The following is an 18,344-nucleotide window of genomic DNA, read 5'->3' on the forward strand; positions in this document are numbered from 1 at the left end:
TAACTTGGAGGCATACAGTTATATAGCACTCACTGTGCCACTGTGAAAGCAGTTCACCTGAGTCTCAAGTATCGAAAATTGAACCATTCATAGTACGAAATATGGCATGTGTTTATACTTCATTGAGTGTTCGGCTATACCACCATTTTTTTTTTTTTTTGGAGACCTAGCGAGCATGATGGCGAGTGGGTTTAGATTAGTCATACAACGCTAACAGCGATGTCCCAATACTTATTATTTTCTTCAATTTGACATATATCCGTTTAAACAGGTGGGCTTCGATTAGCCATGCAGTGCCAAAGGCTGTTCCCCGTCTATAGTCGTGTCAACAAGCGGCCCAGAGTTATTCCCCCCTGAAATTCGCTGAACGAAATACATGTCTTTATACTACATGCACGTATGATAAATATGTCAGTTTTAGTCGACAGCCTGCATGTCTAGCGTTATGTTGTACAAAAAAAAAAAACATCACATCAGTTCTGCAAAAAACACCAAGGCTATCTGGGTGATTGAAAATGACCCAAATCCAATCTACTATCGCTGACATCGATTTGACAACAGGCATTGTCCTGTGTAATATTCAAAAATAGAAAAAACAAATTTTGTTTTCGCGTGGTTCTAGCTTCTGCATTGTCTTATAGAACAGCTTATCATGTTCCAGGCAAACCTTCGCACTGCGACGTCCAATGAGCGAGGGACATGACAGACCAATGAGCGCGACAAGGAGCAAAACGTTGGCTTGTAAAGTCGAGTGGAGCAGCTCCAACAGCTCCATGCTATGCCGGCTATGCCAACCACCCCGACCCACCTGTGGAACTCTTCCAACAGATCATGTGATCAGCCATGGATGACCTACGGTACATGTACATTGATCCGGCACTTCAATCTTTCAGACATGGATATACATGTATAACTTAGATTAGGGCCTGTAAACTAAACACCTGCCTAAACATGGGTCGCATGATAGATAGATAGATAGATAAAGCTTTATTTCAGACTGAATTGTCCATATAAAAAAAGATAAACACACACACACAAAGAAAAAAAAAAAAAAAGAAAAAAAAGAAAAAAAAAATTAATTATATACACATAACATTGGCGACATATACCGACTTCACATCAGTATAGTAAAACTGACCACCTCTCCTGAAGCCGAGATGTTATACTGGCGTCACTATTCAGGAGTTTTATTACGATGGAATTGTCAGTAAACATAAGTCTCCGTCTGAAACAATACACTGACCTGCGCAGTAATTCACCAAAGGACGGTACACCATTAATGCAGAACATAAAACTGGCACTACAATCGCGCCTGAAACACATTAACCATCTAAATGCATTATTGTAAGTGACCCGTAATGAGCTTATAACCTTTTTCAGAAAAGTACACCAAAGCTGACAACAGTATATATTGCAACAAAAACTACGAAAAAGTTGTACTTTAACAAGCTGAGTACAAGAACTAAACTTACGTATCAACATGTTGGCTCTAATACAGAGCTTTCTTTTCTGAGACAGAATGTCCGCATCATCAGACAAATTGTCAGTAATAATGTGCCCAAGGTAAGTATACGATTGGACATAAGATAACAATCGTTCATTAAGGTACAAAGGCAGGGGATTGAAATCTTTATACGTTTTAGGTTTAATAACCAAACACACAGTCTTACGGGTATTAAAAATTATGTCATGGGAAAGAGCATAACTCTTCACATACTTTAAAGAGAGCTTGCATTGCTTTTGCATACGGGCAGATTATACACATATCATCGGCGTAGATAAGGTGATTGATAAATATACCTCCAACATTACATCCAACACAACTATCGGACAGAGCAACGTCCAGTTCATAGAGGTATAGGTTAAACAGAGTAGGTGATAAAATCCCCCCTTGCCTAACTCCGTTTATGATACGGAAAGGGCTCGATATGGACGATCCCCATTTAATACTGAACTCTTGGGTATTAAACCATACTTCGAGAAACTTTATAATACATGGAGGTACATTACGATCAATCAGTTTTTGCAGTAAGCACCAGTGATTTACGCGATCGAAAGCCTTACTGGCATCAAGGAAACAAACAAAAACAGGGCTGCCATTAGAGCAATAGTAGTTGATAGCTTCTTTTAACACAAAAATGCATTGATCGGTGGATCTATTAGCTTTAAAACCAAACTGAAAATCTGAGGTGTCGAAGAAGTTAAGACATTTTTCTAAAATAAGGCCTTCGATAAGTTTCGAGATAAGTAGTAGCGACAGCAATAGGTCGATAATTGTCGGAGGAAGTTATATTTCCAGACTTACTCTTAATTACTGGCGAAATGTAAACATCAGTAAGGTCCTTGGGGAGACAAGAATGCGCCATAAGTGCATTAATACAGAGTGTGAGATGATGTGCAACTTCAGGACCACCATACTTTAGGTGCTCAGAGCTCAAACTGTCAGGCCCACTACATTTACCCAGTTTTAAGGTCTTGATTTTATCAGACACCTCTTCCACAGTAGTAAATCTATGGAATGGAGCATCATTACATTCAGTCAAATACTCAAGTACTTTATCCTTAGCTCTGGTATTTCTGACTGAGTTAAGAATAGATTCATATTTATCTTTCCACAGAGATGCTATGTTGGCTTCACCATGAGTGTCATCAATACTGATAGGGAGAGACATATTCTTAGCATTGGTGTTATTCACCTCTTTCCAGAATTCCTCCGAGTTGCATTGGAAGAGAGTTTGGGCCATTTTGTCGGCTCGAATTGATGACTCATTTTTCCTACAGGCCCTAACAGCATACTTAAATTTACGCCGAGTCATTTGCATGTAATTACAGATTTCACCACTTCGAGGGCTGCCATGCTCTTTCCAAAGAAGGAAAGCTACACGTGCATGAGCATGAAGGTCACTAACTAGATCATTCCAACCAGGAATATTGTATCGAGTAGAAGACTTATTTTTTGCAACGGTTTCATAACCAGCTTGACGCAGAGCGGTGACAATACTGTGATAATACTGAGATAACTCTTCAGAATGTGTTTTACATTTAGGTTGCATGCAATTCAGAGCCTCAGATGGAATTGTTATAGATCTCATTTTGAGTTTAGTCACAGAAGTATACCTAGCAATATCATTTCCATTAAGATTACTCCAATCAATGAACAGGCGAGTTGGATTGGAGCTGGAAGTAGAGAGGCGGGGTAAATTTTGCCAAGAAATGTTAATAGACAGTGGTTTATGGTCAGAAGTACAGCCCTCGACATAAGGATAATTATGGTGATCGAGAAATCGATCCCCCGACCTAACGTTCAGGTGATCGGACATTTGATCTCCCCCAAATTCTTTGGTAACCGATCGATCCCCTGTATCGATTACGTAGGTTTCGAGAACCAAAATTGTTCCTTGTAATATACAGGTATGCCGTGAAGTTCATGTACACAATGATATATATGTATGCTCTGCATTATTTAATTTTGTTAGAGGGCTTCCCGTCTGTTTTCAGAAGTAACTAGTCCCAGTCTCGCTGCAGTCGCTGGTACGCCGTCCATGAAACCCACTGGCAATCGCAGCGAAGTCCGAGTGGTGGGTTTAACTGGCGAATTGATTGGAGCAATGTCTATGGTGTTTGACGTACTGATCGTGTAAAAAATGAAGAATTTATCATTGTCACTACTGATCACATTATTGTTGTATTTGTATTAGAAATAAACGTACCCAGTACTCCAAGCAGGTAATGAAATAATACAAATCCTGCTCTGGAAGGCATAATGTCTCCAGCACGTTCCCGCGCAAAGCTGACTGCTGCGAGAGGGTCACACGGGGTGGGTAAGTTTTGAAGTTGCGTAAAGAAATGTCTTTCGAAAAGTAATGATACAACTTGTAAATGTTGCTTGAATATTCTCAATTCACTATTTCTACAAAACATGACGTGTCCCGATTGCTGCTACCACAGAAAATCAGCGGAACCAAGCATTAAATAATAATGACATTAGTTCGAGTCGAAAACCCCCTACGCTAGCATGCTTTTGGACTCGCCCACACTTCCAGTCAATCAGTTACAGGCGGGGAATGCCACGGTGAAATTTAACCACTCAAAATTGAAAGTTTCGTATTCCTAACTTGTTATGCGATCTGTCTAAAGCAGACTTATGACTACCAGCCTGCGGTATATACGCATAAGTTATAGAACGTAATTATTGAATTTAAATACAAGGATTGATTGATGCATGTAGATCATGGCGATGTCTACAAACATTTCACTCACGCCATGTGGATTCGCAGTCAGTATTTTGGCAAGATAGGAGGTGAAGGAGAACATTGACTTTTCTACAATGAGGATAAATATGCATGACATATCTACCTGGCGTATCCGTTGCTATACCTATTTTTGCAAAAACTATTTTTCAAATGACTCATATCGGCCGGAGTTTTCGTTACTTCGCGTTGTTACCGTTTGGAGTTGTAATTGTATGTTAACATACCACGAAAGAACCAATGCTGGCGCAAGTCTTTGAAAAATAGCCTTCTGTACGTTTGTCTTTAATACAGGCGCAGTTGAATATGTAACAAAACCACACAATCATACTTAAATGGTTTTAATGTAAAAGACATAACATATAAGACGTTATTGCATTGAAATGCCAGGTCCCCCGAGGTGTATGTCATCACACACACGACTTCGTTACAAACGTTATATATATATATATTATATGCATGTATTTAAGTTTGCGATAAAAGGTAAAAAAATGAGTTTAAATAAGTAATCAATGTGCAAGAATGATACGACGTCCACACACATTATCATATATATTATACATGTATGTTGTAGAAATATTTTAGTTCAAAGCAAAACGTTAAAAATTCAAAACCAAATAAACGAGATCTGCACAAAAGTCATTCTTTCCTGTTGAAGTAATAACGTGTTGACGTGAAAAGTTCAGCCATGATTATGTAACAGTCAATCAACAAAGTCAGTGCAAGGCAAAGAACTAAATTTAATGGCACCTAGCTAAAGTTTTACACTTTTATGTAGGCGATCTTGTTTTTAATCACTCAGAATCTCCTCTTCGAATTCCATCGGCATTTCCACTGATTCGACATCGCTTATTTCTGAATCATCAGACACACTGTCTGCGTCACTATCAGTTTCTGAAATATACAGATGACTGTCATCCTCTAACAGAGGATTTCGGCTGGATGAGAATGGAGTGGGCATTATGGCTGGTCCAGGCTCGCTAGAACCTCCAGATTTGGCGACTTGCTTCGCCTTTCCACTTTTTCTTCTTGGTGTTGACAGATACTGTGACACTGCTCTATCCACCAGGCTTGTTTCATACTCGCTGTCCAGTTTTTCGAGCGATGGCAGGTTTATCCTGAGTACAAGCAGGTCATCCAGTGTACCCTTGCTCATGGACGTTCTGGCATCTGTCAAGGTCCGGCCGCAAACACTGAAACCGCGTTCCACCGTTGCAGAACTCCAAGCAAAACAAAGGCACAATTCTATCAGCAGTAGGATGTTGGGATACTTAGAGACATAATGCTGAAAGACTGTTTTCCACAGCTGCAAGGGGTTGCGGAATTTTCTGTACTTCGCAGCAACAACGGCCTTCAGCTGTCTGAACTCCGATTGGGCCTTTTTCATGTCGTACTCATGATACCCCAGCGGCTCTTGAAAATGCTCACTCAGCTTCTGGATTTTGTCAAGACCAAATGTCTTTTCTTCGAAGTCCCAGCATCTGTGGTCAGCTATTTGAACAGATGCATAGATTTCTTGTTCAGAGAGGAAAGGAGCAAATCTCGCATCAATAGCTTCAGATATTGCTGGGATCAGAGTCTCTTTAACTCTCCGGACATTTGCTTTTCCTTGGCGCACAAACTTGATGTCGTAGTCCTGTTTCACAATAGTGCAGTATTTTTCGACCTGTCTCTTTTGTTTTTCGTTTAGTTTTTCCTTGAAGGCAAGCGTCGCTGGCAAGTTTGTTGCTTTGGCCGATAGTTTCACACTGTCACTCTCGGCTGTCCCTTCCGTATCGAACGGCAAGTCTTCTTCAGTTGCCGTCAATTCACGAAGGTTGGTTTTTGCCTCTGAAATCGATTCAATGACGTCTGTTATTAGTGACGTTGGGGTTTGCAGGACGTATGACATTTGAGCTGTGACCCTCAGGACTTGCATGTAGAAGTTAAGACTGCTGAGATAGGAGTATGACAAGAACTTTCGTAGGTATCCACGGAGTTTTGCTACCGTTTCTGTCTTGCACGCGCCTGGTGTTTCTATCATATTTTCACAATACAAGCAGAGGGGCAAAAAGTACCATGGCCTTGCATGCCCTGTACTTGTGATTTTGAAATCTCGTCCCGTGCGCCTTCGTGAAAGCGACGCAAGTAACGCCCAATGCGATTGCTGTCGCTGTGAATATTCGTTTGGCTTTGCCACTGTTTCTGAAGTGATAATACATTTGTGTCATGATTTCGTCCACTTCTTCGAACGATTTGTCAGAGGCAAAGGCATCTTTAATGGCCAACTCCAGACGATGGTTTGAACAATGTACCACGAGCAGCCACTCTCGTTCAGCCTTCAGTTGGGTACATGCGCCATTATATTTCCCCATGTTTACACTGGCGCCGTCAGTGCAGATGCTCACCATCAGTTTGTCATGCCTTTCCTTCGGCACCTCACAGGAATCCAAAAATGCCTGATCGTAGGCCTGCTTTAAACTTCGAGCATCTTCCCCTCCGATCTCGGCCATATCCTGGCACTTTACAAGGAGCTCTACAGTGCATCCGTTCACTGCAATTTTTGCATAGATTAGCTCCTTTTCTGAACCCGTCTTCCTGGCCTGGGAGCCGTCCATAAGGCCCGAGAAGAAGTTGGAGCGGAGCAGCATTTTTGCAATGTCCTGTCGGAGTATTGCGGCCGTTATAGAAACGAACTGGCGACAACATTTGTCAGTGTCTTTTCCGCTTAACAGTTTGATTCCATTCTTGCGCTGTAGCGTAACAAGACTACGAAAGTCAGAAAACGGCCTTTCATGCCGGACAATGCAAAGGGCGGTGTTGAATAGGTGCCTATATGCTGTGCTTGAAGTTTGGTCGATAAGAATATCAATGCGGCGTTGACCAGATCCACTGGGAGGCCTTAAACAAAAGGGAGAGAAAATCATTTAGAAACTCGAGCTTAAACATTACAAATTATAATCTATATACGATGAACAACACATGCACACCAGTGTAACTATATGCATACGGCACCTATATTTTAAATATTTTCGTGATTATATTTAACAAGTTATTATTATATTCTACATTATTACATCAGTGTGTATCATTTTCCTATACAGTTACATTTATTTTAAACTTTAAATTTAATGTCTTTAAATGGTACGTACCCTGCCTGTGGAGCACTGCTCGTTGATGCCACGGGTGATTTGCCAAATCTTTGCTTGGCCCAGTCATGCAGTCCACCAGGTTTGATATGACGAGATAAGTTTCCTCGGTGGACGCACTCAACACCGTCTGCCAGGTTCACAATGCCATTAAACGCTGCACCTTTCACATTTCGCCTTGCCGCCTCTGCCCTGATAGCTGCCAAGTTGTCCGCACATATTTTGCACTGCAGTTTAGTGATATTACCATCACTGTCAGTTGCCAAAACTCTGAACTCTTCCTTGAAAGGCCACTTTTCGAAGGTTTTTTGATGGACAGTCTCTGGCTTTTTGGTAGCCATCAAAACATATTTATACACAAATAACGATTAAAATCTAAGCAATATTCGTCAGCTCCTCAAAAGATTCTGCTCGACGTAGCGCCAATATTCCGCTCTGGACTGTGACAAACATCTACAGCGCGGCGCCTCTGTCAATATTCTAATTAGCAGTTAAAACGATTGGCTATTATTTCTGGCGACCGTTGACCCAACGGTGGAATGCCATGGACTTTAACCTTGTTTTGATTACCTTGTTTTGCGATCGAGTAAACGGACACATGTACACATATATTGCATTCTATTAATACATACATGTACATTGTCTTTCCAGCAGAACCGATATCAATAGAATAAGAGATGGACAGATATGAATATGAAGACAAAAACTTAGCTGGCATTGTTTTAATCGCCTGAAAGAGACGCGGCACCAGATTTCTAGACAGCAGCAGAACAAGGGACCTTTGAGTTTAGGTTTGCAAGCCAATTCAAGCAAAATAATCCATGCAATGCATTTTAAGATTGGCATTGTGATATATGATACAAGTACGTATTCTCTTCAAAGTTTTCATTGACAGTTATGAAATTCCTAGATCGAAGTACAACAGACGCGTATTGGAACAACCTCACCACCCCTTTAGTTTCCAATAATTGGAATCGTCCAGATCACAGCATATGCATGCCTGTCAGTGTTGTTGGACCCTAAACTTCTGGTTGGTAAAGATACATGGGTATCAGTGAACGTTAAACTACACCTTCTGTGCGCCGCGCTTGGACAGTGACCCAATTAACTGTTTTATTTTTGTGATGACCAAATGTCTTTTGCGTCCTGACCCACGGCTCATAGCACATGCATGCATTTCCCTTCGCGCCGCACTGCGACAAGCTCCCCTTTGACTGAGCGGTTGCATTTTCGGCAGCGGCAGACACTACGTACACGTTCACTCCTAATCTGCCGAAATTATTTATCGGTCCCCTGTGGCTTTTATGGTAACCGACGTTTCGGTCCCCCTTTTTTCGAATGAGGTGATCGACACGTGATCGGTCGGTTCGATCTCCTCTTATGTCGAGGGCTGGAAGTAACAAAATCATACAACACATTAATATTGCTTACAGAATCCTTAACATGCTGGGAACAGAGGCAGTGATCTAACCACGAGGTGGTCAGGTGGGCATCACTGACATAAGTAAACGTAAATTGCGGGAGAAGATTTAAGTCATAATTATATAGTCCTGAGTCAGTACAGAAATCTTTCAGCTCTTTTCCAAATGAAGCATTTGGGTCTGCATTCCAGTCTCCCATGACCACAACGTTGGGAATGTCAGATTCTTCAATAATAGACTTTATCTTAGCTAGATAATCATTAAATATGTCAATATTATCTGTACAATCCGTAGGCATGTATATATTAATTATCAATAGTTTACTTGAGTCAGACTCTAAACGAAGGCCAAGCAGCCTATTGTCATGGAAGTCAACAATACTAGCCAAGCTTCCCAGCGACTTTTTCCAGAGGACAGCAATACCACCAAAGGGACGCCCAGGAGTTAGAAGGGTTTCGTCAATGGACGAGACACCATAGCCACAAAAGTCATTGTGTATGGCATTCAGTAAATCATGTTCCGAGTTTCTGAGCCAAGTTTCTTGAAGAACACATACATCACTAAGGTCACATAGTTGTTTAACTTCCTGTATAGAGGTCTTAAGTGACCTACAGTTGAAAGAGGTTACAGTTAATGACATGTTGAAAGTTAAATTGAGATAAGGCACAAGCAGAAATAAATAAATACCATAACTGGGACGCAAAAAAGTACATTCACTAATAGTCATTCTGTAACATCACATGGTCACGTGCATATCGCTGTGTAGAACCGTTGGTGGTGTAATGGTCACCTTCCCTAAATCTTCGCTTGGACCATGTTGCATCCGAGTCGCGGCGGTTATAGAATTTTCGAACCAGTACTTCATCGGGCCAAAAGCTAGAACGTAATAACATATTCGAAACTTTACCCGTTACTCGTATCCAAAACGATGCATATGTGTCATATTTAGTATCCAGCCTCTTACATTCAACGTTAACACCTGAGTTATCCTTAACATATTGGATTACGTCATTAGAAGTGGTTGTTGGCTCCAATCTGGTAATAAAGATTTCCACAGGGGGATAGGTTCGCAAACCTCGCAATTCATGTTTTTTGTTTGGTCGGGGTTTGTTTCTAATCACTGTTGTGAAATCGTTTCCAGCATACTCCAGAGTTGTACGGCTAGGATGTGATCCTTCAGTTGATAGCACAGCAGCGTAAGATTTATCCATTGATTGGTCTACACAGGAAGCCTCATTTGGAGCAGTGTTGTTAGTTATATCTGACAAAGGGACTGTTTTGCTTTTATTAGCAAACGGACTGTCACCAACAACATTGCACTCGTTGATGCGAGTAGACTGAGATAATTCAGTATCATCCTTAGAGGAGGCGCACTCACCGACACTGGTAATAGATTTCTCTAGGAATCGAGTTTTTCTATTTGTAGGTGGACTAGCACATTTGCTGTCCAAGCGGTCCAACTTTTTTTGAACATTGATCTGTGTTGAGTTTAGATCATCCATTTTGCTAACAATGTCATTCATCTGGAGCTTAACTCCTGCCAATTCACGTAAGAGAGAGGAAACATCAATATGATTTGTTGACACGGGAGGTAACTTGCTCAGTTGCCGAGCCACAAAGCATGGAATATCACTGGGTTCCAATTCGTGAAGCATTTTGCATATATCCTGAAGAGAGTTCACCTTTCTGTTCGGACCTGATCTCTTGCGAATTTTATTTGTCACAAGGTTTCCGCAGCACTTATACAAGATATCCTTTGCATTTTGAATTTCAGTATCACTATACACATCGTCACATAACTTCACCAGCGTGTCAATTGGTAAGACATCCAGCTTATCCGACAAGTAGCATAGTAGCTCGTTAATTATAGGCTGGGAACGATAATCGGCCTGAACATCCACAGAATTGGAGTCAGTATTGGAGTCATTGTCAATTTCAGCCGAACACGTAGCAGTATCAGCCATATGTAGTATATCCCGGTTATTGCAAGCTACGCGAGAAAGCCCGTAGAGAGCCTCACTGAAGATTGTATGCCATCTAAAGACTGTCACCAAGTATGGCGGCCACAAGTTTGTCCACTGAACTGAGATTGCTCGTCAAGATCCACAGAAATTGATCAAACTAGAGTCGTGTGATGGAATGGATGAGAGAGAGCTGATTTGCCATACCTTCATGTATGCCCACAACAAGTCTTGGCACAAAACACAACACTGATCCACAGAAAACCTTGGAATTTGTCGCCACGAAGTGAAGGTAAAACCAAACAGCTGTGAGGCTCTCGAGGGTTATCCATGAGAAAGGTTTGTATTATAATGTGTTATAATAAAGACCGCATATTTTGACAAATAGAGTAAATTTTTTTTTCTTTTTTCATTTTGAAATTTCAGTTTAATTTTCTATCATCTGTATCGATCAATTATACTGCTGCTTTAATATACAGAACCTGTTGAGTATACATGACACGTCTGAGTAAAAGTCAGACTTACCTGGTGACGACACCCGCCTTGATTACTATAGCCTTGATTCTGGGATCGACCATGGCTGTAAGGAATCAGTGACAAATCCGAACGTTATCTGAAGACGCCGCGTTTGGGCTTACTCTTCAGGAGATGCACTTACAATTTCTGCTTTTCTGACTGCTGTTGTAGAGATGAAAGTGGCTTCTGCAAGATGGCAACAGGTGCGAACAGCAGACGTTCATGATAAGACCGGAAGTACAGTAACAACAGACGGAGCAGTTACCTCCCGTATTCCATATTATACTGATAGAGTAAAGCGTCAGCGGGGCCCCCTGCATCCACACGTGAAGAAATACATATACATGGGAAATGAAAACCATTACTGAAAACAGAGCTAAAGAAATACTGATTTCTGATAACGTTTGTTTCACCCATAGAGTACATATAAAAATGTACTTGTTTGGGTGTTTATTAAGTCTCAGATTAAGGCAGTCTATCTTAATCCCAGATTGAACTCACTTGAACTCTTTGATAATTCCTGGTACAAATTATCCAGTTTCTGAGTTAAGAAAACAAGTTTTTAGAACTGTAATCTATATGTTAATCTACTACATGTATATGACATGTGACCCAGGAACCTCTCCACACTGGGGTCGCTGTGAGTCCAGTTCATGCTGGCTTCCTTTCGTGCCGTACATGGGAAGGTCTTCCAGCAACCTGCCCATGGTTGTGGGTGTCCTCTGGGCTATGCATAGATAGGTAGATAGATAGACTATCCCTTAACAAACAGGTAAAGACATGACCAACACAAAAGACCAGGGTAGTCAACCTTTTATTTTTTTTCGAACTCGAACAGTGAACACATCAACGAATGAACGAATAAATGCATGCTGTAAGTGTCCATTATTTTGTTGTCACGGTGAGATATGTCTCGTTATGACGATTGAATCACCAATATGAAAGTCCCGACACTGGTCAATGTTTATAACGCGCACCACCCTAGTCATCTCCCTGTAAAAAACACACATAGGTAAAAAAAAACGAGAATGAATGAAGGGAGAGGGAAAAACAAAAGAAAGAAAACAAAACAAAAAAACAAAAAAACAAAAAGCGGGTAAGGGTGGTGCGGTTAAAAAAACACACTCACTCGGTCATCGTCTGGGTGGCCTGGGTAGCCTGGTTGGGCTGGGTGGCTTGGTTGTTAGGTAGGATTGTAGGCTGCTCGTCAGGTGCGGAGAGGTTGTTGGCTGTCATCAAATACTCCACGTACATCTGGGCGAATGCCGGGTTCGATTTGTTGATCGGCGTCTCATTTAAAAACTGCCACAGTTGGTCTTTCACACTCTTCTCCACAGCCCACGGGAGGGAGGCTGCCTTACGGGCCTGGCGCATGAACTTGACCAACACAGTTCCCTCCTTCAGGTAACGCATACGGGCCTCGTCCACGATACTCAGGGCCAGCTCTCGGTTCTCCAGCAAGGGAGGTCGGGAGGAGATGGATCACTCGTGGTGTTGGTGGAGGAGGTGGGGTTGGAGAGCTACATCGTAAGCTTGCCACAGTAAGGCTGTTAGCGCCGTCTCAAGCTCTGGGTTTAACGGCTCCGCCTTTTCCACCTTTTCCACTGGTATGTCGGGGATGCTGGGGGTTGCAGTAGCAGGGGTAGTCGCATCATCAGCAGTCTCCTCATCAGCAGCAGTCACAGCAGCCGTCACAGCAGCGGTCAAAGCAGCACTCATAGCAGCATTCACCTCCCCAGTCCCTCCAGTCTCTCCAGTCTCTCCAGTCTTCCCCTCCTCCTCCTCCGTCTCCATCATCTCCATCATCTCCATCTCCGGCTCTTGGGGGTCTTGGGGCTCGGTTGTTGTTCGGCTATGGTGGATAGCCGGGCAGGTACAGACGCTGAGCGTTTCATCCTGATGGCAGCATGCAGGGGGTTCACGGTCGTGGAGCGTTTCATCTCGGCAGGCAGGTAGGCAGGCAGGTACAGGTACAGGTAGGTAGTGTAGCAGTCTCTTCTCTTCTGTTCTCTTCTCTCTCGGCAGGTTGGTAGGTCGGGTCGTCAGCAGGCACGCAGGCAGGCAGGCCGGTAGAGCGTCAGGTGAGTCTGAGGCTGCCGGTGGGGGGGGGGGGGGATTGATTTGCACTGGCGCTTTTCCGGCCCAAAGGGCCGATGCGCGCCCAAAAACTTGGCGTTATTGAAAGTGCTTTTAACCTGGATTGAGTATATTATTTAGAACAAAAAGAAGTAATTTCAATACTAGTGCTATGGACATTGTAGCTTGCAACATTTGTAGCATTATAGCCGACGAATTTTGGGCTTGATGACTAAAAGAAAAAAAACAAGTGTTTGTAAAGGGTCATTATTCGCTATGATGACCATTACTTAATGTAGTTATACAATCCATATTTACAGTACAAGAGGGGCAGGTACATGGGTTAAAGAGATTTTTTGGAAAAGGTGGGCGTTAGAACACTCAAGATGTTATAACATATACGGAACACAGGGTATAGTGTAGGAAGAGCTGAACAGTATACATAGATAATACCTGGACAAAAACAGTAGAAGCGTCAGCTCGTATCAGTTCTGTATGGGTAAAAAAACGACAACCACTATAAAAGCGACAGATCCAACCGATCCAACCATGTTAACACTAAAAATATACCTTCATATAATTAATAATACTCAGGCAAATTATATTTATACAGTCACATGAGTGTTATATTCTGTATACTACGGATTATTAAAAACGACGACATCTGCTAAGAAAATTGGCCAGGGCCTGGGAAGTCTTATTTCGGTTCGTTTTTGGGTTTAAAACAGATGCTAAGGTAAAATGCCTAAGGCCAATGGAGCGTAAGTCCCGGTAAAGAACACAACAAGCGTTAGAGTGCCGGGTACATGTAAATAAGAGATGAGCGATATCATCGTTAACTTGGCATCTATCACAAAACCCAGATGGGTGCAGATTCATTCTAAATAAATACGTATTTGTAGGCTCATGTCCAGAAATAAGGCGAAAAACTAGCGTTTCATCTCGTCGGGAACGTAATGATAGTGGTGAATTTAACAAAACAGAACGATTACACTCGTGAAAAAACCTCCCCTTATTAGATTTATCCCACTGCCGCTGCCAAATATCCACAAACTTAGGTGTAACATAACTCATAATTTCATTAATGTGTAAGGGCACGTGAAAGGATATATCAAAAAAGGATAAAGCTCTCTTCGCCAGGGAGTCTGCCATTTCGTTTCCAACAATGCCGACATGAGCTGGCACCCAGTCAAAACCCACAGAGACGCCCTGGTAATGAAGAGTGGTGCATAAATGTAGTATTTCAAACACAAGTGATGAATTATACCAGACATAATTTGACATGGCCTGCAAGGAAGATAAAGAATCGGTAAGTACAACAGCCCTGGAAGGTTTTAGGTCGAGGAGAAACTGAAGAGCACAGATGATAGCTGTAAGTTCTGCAGTAAATACTGAGACAAAATTGGATAATCTAAAGGATTTGGAATATTTTAACTCTGGAACACAAAAAGCTGCACCAACTCTGTTGCTGTCTGGACACTTGGAGGCATCAGTGTATACCTGCAAGTACTGGGATAAGTTTGTATGTATATATTCTGTAGCACATAGTAAGGAAACATTCGGATTATCAGATTTTTTTCTATCATCGTTCAGAGTAGTCGAAATATAGGGAGGTTCTAGATTCCATGTGGGGAAATCAGGAACACGGGAGGACTGCAAAGCAACATTATCACAATCTAAAGACGAAGATATGTTCTTTGATCTCAAACTAAATGGTAACCCAGCATAACTATTTAAGTCATGCAAATTGTCGTAAAAGGAAGGTTCGAGCAAACGAGACGAAGCATTATTAACCGAACATTTGAGTCTGAAAAAGAACTTGAGGGTACGCAGACGCCGACGGATAGACAATGGCCATTCGTTACAGAATACCTGTAGAACGTTAAGTGGTGTGGTGCGCATGCCTCCTGTACATATCCGCAGCGCTGCGCACTGAACAGAATCTAATTTTTCTTTAAGCGTAATGCAAGCAGAATCATAGGCTTCACAACAATAATCAAGTTTGGTACGGATGAGAGAGCGATATAGCAGTAGTAATGATTTTTTCTCAGCCCCCCAAGATTTGCCCGATACACACCTCATTAAATTTAGAACTTTATCACATCTTGCTATCAAATAGTCAATATGTCTACCCCAAGTAAGCCTATTATCAAATATAACCCCGAGATACTTAAAAGAAGAGGAGATTTTGATCGTCGAATTATTAAGGGTCAGACAAACATTACCAGTATGGCGCCGTGTAAACACAACAGCTTCTGTTTTGACAGAAGAAAACTTAAACCCCCAGTCCCGGCTCCATTCCATAGGCCTAATATCATCTAGACCTTGCTGAATATGCTTGACACAAGAGGCAAGGGACCTAGAGCAAAACCACATGGATTTATCATCAGCGAAAGGCGTGCAATTTAATTTAGGGGATATGACATTGGGTAAGTCATTTATGGCTATATTAAATAATGTGGGAGACAAGACACTTCCCTGGGGAACCCCATTCTCCACCAGCACCATGCGAGAATAACTTTGTCCCACTCGAACTTTAATAAAACGTCCGGACAGGAAATCTTTTAAAAAGCCCAACATTTTCCCACCAATACCAATATTACGTAGCTTAATTAACACCCCAGTCCTCCAAACCATATCGTACGCTTTTTCTATATCGAGAAACACGGCAAGTAGATAATCTTTATATTTAAAATAGTGTCTGATGGAGGTTTCTAAATTAATCACATGGTCAGTAGTACAACGTTTGTTTCTAAAACCGCTCTGTACTGGACTAAGTATGTTGTGTTTCTCCAAAACCCACATCAACCTAGAATTTATCATACGCTCCATGACCTTGCAGAGACAGGACGTGAGGGCTATAGGCCTGTACGAAGATGTGAACGAGGGATCCTTACCTGGTTTAGCAACGGGCACAACGATTGCCGTTTTCCATTTAACAGGGAGTTTCGTACTAGACCAAACGGCATTGTAGAGCAATAGTAATATAGTCATACAGTGATATGGCAAATTGTACAACATGGAGTATGTAATAGTATCCTCACCCGGTGACGAATCCGAACATGAAGATAAGGCCTGCTTTAATTCTAGTAAAGAAAGATCATTGTTAATTGGCATGTCATCAAAAAAAATATTATTAAAAGGATGCATTTCTTCAATATTTTCCTTATGGGATATAAACTCAGGAGAATAATTGTTTGAACTGGAAACAAAAGAGAAACTGTCTGCCAAAATATTGGCTTTGTCAATATTAGTAACATAATTACTATTATTATGAACAATAGTTGGGGTGTTATTTGATTTTCTTTTACCTTTAATCGAGTTTATTTTATTCCAGACTTCTTTGGTATTTGTATTTTCAGATAAATTCGAACAGTATTGTCGCCAGTGATCTCTCTGAGCTGTTTTAATCACCCGCTGTGCTACAGCTTTAGTTCGTTTAAATAAAACAATGTCTTGGTATACGAGTGCGTTTTGCACGATTTTTTAAGCGTTTCCGATTTTTAATAGCATTAGAACAATCGTCGTTCCACCAAGGAACAGGTGTTTTACCAGACACCTTACCTGAGGATTTTGGGATACATTTTTGCGCAGCCACATCAGTAGTTGGGAATGTACGTTTGGTGTCGTTTTGAGGAGGAGGTTTGAGGAGGAGGTTTTGAGTGTAGTGATGTGGTGTGACGTCACCCCTTCCAAACATTCGCTGGGGCAGATTGGGTAGTTGGGTGGGTTTTTTCCACGCCGCGGGGCATATGTGATAAGGAGTGATAAGGAGTGACAGCAGGCGCACCACCACCCCTCACCACCATACACACCACCAACCCCAGAAAAAAGGGTTCACCTGTCCAACCTGCGGGCGGGCGTTTTCCCGACGGGAGCATTTGGTGCGCCACCAGCGGGAGCATGGAAAAAAACAACGAGCGTGTGTGCGATTGCCTGTGGTAAAACTTTTTACCGATTGTGGGACTGGCGTGTCCATCGACGTGGGGAACACAGCCAGGTAAGTTCTTTTTTTTTATTTTTTATTTTATTATTATGAACACTTTTTTAACACCAACACAACATTACAGGAATGAGCAAATTATCTTTGGAAGTTTAAACATGGTCGTGGTATGGACATCCCTGCCTTGCTTACTATTCATTTATTGATTTGATTGGGCAATGGTGGTGTACATCATACTCAAGAAATGTTTACTTATACAAAGGCGACCAACATTTTGGTGGGAGGAATTTGTGCATAGCCCAGAGGACACCCACAACCATGGGCAGGTTGCTGGAAGACCTTCCCATGTACGGCACGAAAGGAAGCCAGCATGAACTGGACTCACAGCGACCCCAGTGTGGAGAGGTTCCTGGGTCACATGTCATATACATGTAGTAGATTAACATATAGATTACAGTTCTAAAAACTTGTTTTCTTAACTCAGAAACTGGATAATTTGTACCAGGAATTATCAAAGAGTTCAAGTGAGTTCAATCTGGGATTAAGATAGACTGCCTTAATCCGAGACTTAATAAACACCCAAACAAGTACATTTTTATATGTACTCTATGGGTGAAACAAACGTTATCAGAAATCAGTATTTCTTTAGCTCTGTTTTCAGTAATGGTTTTCATTTCCCATGTATATGTATTTCTTCACGTGTGGATGCAGTGGGCCTCTGCGGACGCTTTACTCTATCAGTATAATATGGAATACGGGAGGTAACTGCTCCGTCTGTTGTTGATGTACTTCCGGTCTTATCATGAACGTCTGCTGTTCGAACCTGTTGCCATCTTGCAGAAGCCACTTTCATCTCTACAACAACAGCAGTCAGAAAAGCAGAAATTGTAAGTGCATCTCCTGAAGAGTAAGCCCAAACGCGGCGTCTTCAGATAACGTTCGGATTTGTCACTGATTCCTTACAGCCATGGTCGATCCCAGAATCAAGCCTATGATAATTAAGGCGGGTGTCGTCACCAGGTAAGTCTGACTTTTACTCAGACGTGTCA

At 41.8% G+C, this 18,344-nt stretch overlaps 1 protein-coding gene across 1 annotated transcript; it reads right to left on the reverse strand.

Moving 5' to 3' along the window:
- Window positions 1–9,515: 9,515 nt before the first annotated feature.
- LOC135463368 (uncharacterized) lies at window positions 9,516–10,763 on the reverse strand. The gene has a single exon (XM_064740626.1). The coding sequence runs from the start codon at window positions 10,761–10,763 to the stop codon at window positions 9,516–9,518; it is 1,248 nt and encodes a 415-aa protein (XP_064596696.1).
- Window positions 10,764–18,344: the final 7,581 nt, after the last annotated feature.

Source organism: Liolophura sinensis, chromosome 3 (genome assembly GCF_032854445.1).
Source record: "Liolophura sinensis isolate JHLJ2023 chromosome 3, CUHK_Ljap_v2, whole genome shotgun sequence".
Classification (NCBI taxonomy): Eukaryota; Metazoa; Mollusca; class Polyplacophora; order Chitonida; family Chitonidae; genus Liolophura; species Liolophura sinensis.

What these genes read in the sequence shown, in the direction of transcription:
- LOC135463368 (XM_064740626.1), bottom strand. Translation starts at nt 10,763, where the DNA reads ATGGCTGATACTGCTACGTGTTCGGCTGAAATTGACAATGACTCCAAT.